General features: G+C 49.4%; 1 protein-coding gene across 1 annotated transcript; it reads left to right on the forward strand.

Annotated features, from left to right (window-relative positions):
• Positions 1 to 3089: 3089 nt before the first annotated feature.
• Positions 3090 to 4253, forward strand: FOXL2 (forkhead box L2). Its single transcript, XM_029285111.1, has one exon. It carries the CDS (start codon positions 3090 to 3092, stop codon positions 4251 to 4253), a length of 1164 nt encoding a protein of 387 aa, XP_029140944.1.
• The last annotated feature ends 1915 nt before the right edge of the window (positions 4254 to 6168 follow it).

Raw genomic sequence — 6168 nt, forward strand, 5'->3', positions numbered from 1 at the left:
AGCGGATACGAAAGAAGCCCCCCCAAAAAAGTGTTTTCCCCTCACACACACTTGATTTGAGGACTTGAAATGTCAAAGAGGTAGTGATCTGAATGTGAGAAATGCAGTATTTTAGAGATAGTTTTATAAATAGCTTTATGGATTCAGGATCGGTACCTATCAGCGAAGTGTCACCATTGATTTTGGGAAAATAATGCTAAAGGTTATTTTTAGCCCTTCCATTAAAACATGTGAATTTTCAACCATGCTGTAAGTTTCATGCACTTCTCCTTGAGAGATTTATATTTGGCAATTCAAGCGATTTTGTCACTATATCAAATATAAGAGAAAGTTAGGTGTCACTCTGCTCATTAGAACTACTTCTGAATTTTGTTTCTTGATTTTAAAATGCTATCAGCCTAGGCTCTGTGAATATGGTATAAATACTCACTTTTTCAGGTCAGAAAAAAACCCCTCACATTTCTCTTAAAAAATCACAATGTTGTTATTGTTCCAGTACTAAGCATCCTAATTTGAAAATAAATCTCATTAGAAATATTTAATGTCTTTCTGAATAAAACTCTATTATTAGGTTACATCAATCTGACTTTTTTTTCAATGTACCAATAGCAACAAACTATTGAACATATCCGTTCTGAAGAGTGTAATCAATGTAGTATTTATTGCAAATACCCATCTGTTACTGAAATGGTTTTACCGAAATCCAATAAGCATGCACACTATTAGAATTCTGTTGTTTATTATTTGATGTTAAATATTTCTAACTTTGAGTAAATCAAATTAAATTGATCTTATTGTGTTGGACCAATGAAAAGCCAGTGCCTTTGAATTCAATGAGACTTGCTCCCAGGTGTAATGAATAGTTTGTAACAACGGTCCTTGCTCCTCGGCAGCATATACACACAAAAACAACATAGAAATGTATATAAATAGCACACACAAAAGTAGATCCATAAATTGCTATAAAAATGTGAATGTTCTTGTATATTATGATGTTTAGGTATTATTGAAATCAAACTTGGAAGGCGGACAAGTGAGCCTCCAATTAATTCGTATGCTCCTCAATATAAAGCCAGTAAATTTTCCCATTCAGTTATATAATTATGAAAAGAATGGTTAAGGGACTATGGTAGGCACACTAAAGGTAGAAATAAGTTCCACTGAATTCAAGAAGAATTACTTTGGCGTAGGCTTTAATGAGATTAAATTGTCAAGTTACCTTTGTTCAAAAATATAGCTGGTAAAATTTGCACAATAAATATTTACATTGTCTATTTTCTTCTAACACTGAAGGAAGTCACTCAAAATTTCCCTATATTCCCTTTCCTAAGGATGAGACTTTTTTATATATTTAAGAATTGTACTGCCAGGCCAGAATGAACAAAGAAGCGCGTTCGGAAAGGAATCTGGAGGTCTCGCTCGAGGTTCCCTTTCCGACGTGCACTCCCTTTCCTGCAGCAGCCACACTGAGGCACATTAGGCAGGCAGACCGGATGACGCATCTGTCCTTCGGCTGTCGGCAGTCTGGTGCGCGGTGGCTGTTCAGGTGAAGAACGTCAGGTTTACAGGTCGGGAGGAAACCACAGAAAAGCCCCGCCGGAGCAACTTGGAAACAACACGCAGCAACTCCTTCACTGATCAGCTTTTCTCGATTTTGGGGTGGGATCCCAGAAGGGATCCAGCAGTTGAAAACTTGGGGCAGAAACCCAGTCCCAGGCGCTAGAGAAAATGGGCGCTAGTTGTGGCCTGTAGCAAAATCGCCTTGCAAAAAAAAAAAACCCCACCTCACTCTGCCCCGCCTCCTCCGCTTTCCTGTTTCGTTCCCCCTTGCCCTAATTGCCTATATGTTCACACCTGCAAGAGCGCCTTTGAAATCAACTATCTCGACAAGTCTTATTTTTCAAACCGCTTGTCTAGAGAGAAAGCAACCAGGACGAATGCCAGAGGGCTTTTTCCTTTCTTTTCAAACTGGGGATGGATCTAAAGGTCGCAACGAAAGAGCTGCGTCTACAACACGATACGCGTGGGACTTAAGGGCCGCTTTGCTCCAGAAGACAGATGCGCCCAGGTCGGCCAGCTCTACCGAGCGACCCGCCTGCATAAGAGAGCGTTCAAAAGGAAAACAGCACGACTGCCAGTTCCCGACGAGCTTGCAGATAGAGACGGCCTTGTAACTTTCAATTCGGGGCGCAGCGCCGTTCGAGGGGCCCGGCCCTGCCTTCTTAGCAGCAAGCGAGAGTCGACAAGTTGCAGAGAAGCTCCTGCGTCCCCAAGGCCATTCCTCCCGGCTTCCCTGCGACGGAGCCGACTTCTGGCTTCCATCTCCAGCCCGCCCTCCACCGCGCGCTCGAAGAAATCCCTACCCCCTCAGGAGATCAGCTTGCAGCGGCAGGGAAAGATTTTCCTTCCTTATTCCTCCCACCCAGACCCACACCCACACCCACACCCACACCCACCCCAGCCCCAATTTCCCGCCTAAGCTGCCTCCTGCATTAGCTGCCTTTGCGAAGAGATGCCGCTTTCCCCCTGATTTGTGCGCGCGTGTGTGTGTGTGTGTGCGCGTTTTGCCATTCCACCCCTCTCCGCTTCCCTTCGCTCCGAGACCCCCACCCTTGGGCTTACGCGTACGATTTCCTGCTTGGGGTGTCCTTCTCGTGCAATGTGACTTTGCCATGAACTCGCCCGTGCCCAGATGGCTCCCAAGACTGGGGGGGCGCGGTGCGGTGGGGGGGGAGAAGCATCCTGACGAAAGCGGAACTCGCCGGAGCCCATACAAATCAGAAAAGAGCTACTCCAGAAGAGCAGTGAGTAGACACCGGAGCCTGCGGATAAGAAAAGACGCTGCGCTGGCCGCCGCCGCCGCCGCTTGAAACAGAGACGGGAAGGCGGAGGACGCCGAAAGCCCACCAGGCACAAGCGAATTTAAAACAAGCAAGGCGGGATCGGCCGCCGGTGGAGAAGATCTCCCTGCGAGGTCCTGGGGGAGCCGCTGCCGAGGTTTGGCGCGGCGGACAGCTGCCGTCGTTAAGCCGCCGCCGGAGCCGTCACCTTCCGAGGGAAGCCGCGGCAGCAGGTGGTGGTGGGCCATGATGGCCACCAGCTTCCAGGAGCCCCCGTCCGAGGACACGGTGGCCCTTCTGCACCGGGCCAAGGAGCCGGGCGGCGGCGGCGGCGAGGCGGCGGCCAAAGGCGAACTGAGCCCGGCTTCCAGCAAGGCGCCGTCGTCGATCGGAGCCGCGGTGGCGGCGGCGGAGAAGAGCGACCCGACGCAGAAGCCGCCCTACTCCTACGTGGCGCTGATCGCCATGGCCATCCGCGAGAGCGCCGAGAAGCGCCTGACTCTGTCGGGCATCTACCAGTACATCATCAGCAAGTTCCCCTTCTACGAGAAGAACAAGAAGGGCTGGCAGAACAGCATCCGCCACAACCTCAGCCTCAACGAGTGCTTCATCAAAGTGCCGCGAGAGGGCGGCGGCGAGCGCAAAGGCAACTACTGGACGCTCGACCCGGCCTGCGAGGACATGTTCGAGAAGGGCAACTACCGCCGCCGCCGCCGCATGAAGCGGCCCTTCCGCCCGCCCACAGGCCACTTCCAGCCGGGCAAGAGCCTCTTCGGGGCCGCGGCGGAGGCGGCCGGCTACGGTTACCTCACGGCGCCGCCCGCCAAGTACCTGCAGGCGCCTTTCCTCAACGCCGCCGCGGCCGCCGCCTCCTGGTCCTTGGCGCAGCCCGCGCCGCCGCCGCCTCAGGCGCCCTCAGCCGCTTCCTACGGGGCCTGTCAAATGGCCGTGGAGGGCGGCGGCGGCAGCCCGGGAGGCAACGGCGGCGGCAGTCCTGTCAGCGCCGTGAAGGGAATGGGACTCTCGGCCGGGCCCGGCGTGGCCACCGCCGGCGCTGCCTCAGCCTACGGCCCTTACTCGCGCCTTCCCGCCATGGTGAACTCGTACAACGGCATGGGCCACCACCATGCCCACCACCACCCGCACGCCCACCACCACCACCCGCACGCCCACCACCACCATCACCACCACCACCACACGGCCCAGCAGCTGGGCGCGGCGGCGGTGGCGGCCGCGGCAGCCGCGGCGGCCGCCGCCTCAGCCGGCAGCCCTTCCCCGCAAGCGGCGCCCAACGGAGCCGCCGGCCTGCAGTTCGCCTGCGCACGCCAGCCGCCCGAGCTCGCCATGATGCACTGCTCGTACTGGGACCACGAGAGCAAACACGGCGCCCTGCACCCGCGGATAGACCTCTGAGGGAGGCGGACGAGCCCGCATCGCCGGTGCGGGCATGCCAGGCAGCCGACCCCGACCCCGACCCCTTCCCACGGCTCGGGCGCGGTGGTGTCTTCTGAAGAAAAGCTTGGACCGCCTTTCCTGATCGTTTTCGTGTTCACCGATGCCCGGCGCGGGCAGTCATTTTCGGTGGGGAAAGGGAGCCCTCCTAACACACACACACCCCACGCAAACTCTTGTGCATCTGCAGCTCTATGGCTCCTCTCCGGGTGCAGGTGACGTCCCACCTCCTCCTCCTCTGCTTCGAATAGCTCGGCTTTTGGATGTAAATCCTCCTCCCTGTCCCTAGTTTGTAGGGGGGTTAGACAATGCAGCGTTTTACTCCATCTCCCTAGTGCAAGCCCTAATAAAACTAAAGCTAAAGTCGCCTCCGGAGTTTGTTAGTTGCTTTTTAGAAACACACACTGGCGACACAGCACGGACCGCGACCTTAGAAGACGTCCTTTGCGTGGTTATCCCGAACTTACTTTGCAGAAGCAGGGAGAGTCGGTAGTAAGTAATGTTTTTAAGATCGAAACGTGGGTCTGAATTGCAGAGGCATTTGCTTTGCATTGTGAGCTTAAACGGGGTTAAAATCCAAAGCAAAGAAAAACGGGGGAAAAAAAATATCATATGTTCGCCGCTGCAGATGAGAGGTGTCGAATCAACAACTCTGTCTCCTGCTCAGAACAACCAAACTACCAAACTTTAAAAGCCAGTAAAGGCCACGTTTGTTTATTCCGAAAATATATATTAAATTGTATTTGGACTTCAATTAACTATAAAATAGGGTGGCGATGGCTGTAAATTCTATCGAAACGGGCTTCTTAGTTTTAACATGTTGGAGTCGTTTATATCGGAAAGATTTCAATTTGGATTGAAGCAGGAATAACTTGGACGCAATTCACAATACTTGTAGACTGATGTTTTTAGAATTGCATCTCGTGATTTACACGATCTCTCTGTTCTAAATATGTAAAGCACACCAAATTTATTAGGATTTATTTTCAAAAATTGTTTCCAAGAATGGCAAAGATTTTCAACATATTTTTGTTAATATAAATTTCATGAAACGTAACACTTTCATTCCACTGTACTGTGGTTTACAGGCAGTTTCAAAAGTTGTTGTTTTCAGTTTCCTGGCTCGGTACATGTTAATCTGGGCACTTGAGTATATTGTCTGTTTCAACAAGTTTAGGGATGTTTAAAGTTGAGAGGGGAAGAGGTTTGCATTAATGGGATTAATCTGATTACAATGGATAATTACTGGAAATAACTATTTGAAATCTAGAAGGTGGGATGTTAAAAATGCCTGTATTTTGAACAGATTGGCTAATACAAATAATGGAAAGCACTAGACTTTCACCGCCTTTTTTTTTTTTGGCATAGACTTGTCCACTGTGACCCCAATGATGGAGGAGGGGGACAATGCACTTCTTCAAATCTTAATATCACTGTCCAAAATAGTACTTATTTGGGCACTGTATTGTACCAGAAAGGCAACTTGTAGCCATGTTTATTTGAAAGGGGAAGGAATTTTAAGAACAAGTTTAAAACAATTGTATATGTATATGTATTTTTTTTACAAAAAGAAAATAGTATTTTCTCAAGATAAAGTAAATTTATACTGTATAAACTTTATACTAAAATTATTTGGCTAAAGCAAAGCTATTCTCTATTATTATGAATAGTGTAATAACGGAGACTGTTTTTTGCAATGATGCTGTTTTATACACACATTTACACACACACACACATTCTACCCTCCACATGGGTGTTGAGACTAATTTTTATCTTTTTTTAAACTGAAACTATTTTGCCTGTAAATCAATTTTCATGGGTGGTCCTCTGCTTTTCTCTTCTTTTATGAAACAAAGTTTCACTATTTGAGCCTGAA

Source organism: Protobothrops mucrosquamatus, unplaced genomic scaffold (genome assembly GCF_001527695.2).
Source record: "Protobothrops mucrosquamatus isolate PMUCROS unplaced genomic scaffold, P.Mucros_1.0 scaffold_163, whole genome shotgun sequence".
Taxonomy (NCBI): domain Eukaryota; kingdom Metazoa; phylum Chordata; class Lepidosauria; order Squamata; family Viperidae; genus Protobothrops; species Protobothrops mucrosquamatus.

Excerpts from the sequence above, each read along its gene's own strand:
- FOXL2 (XM_029285111.1), top strand. The coding sequence starts at position 3,090 with ATGGCCACCAGCTTCCAGGAGCCCCCGTCCGAGGACACGGTGGCCCTT.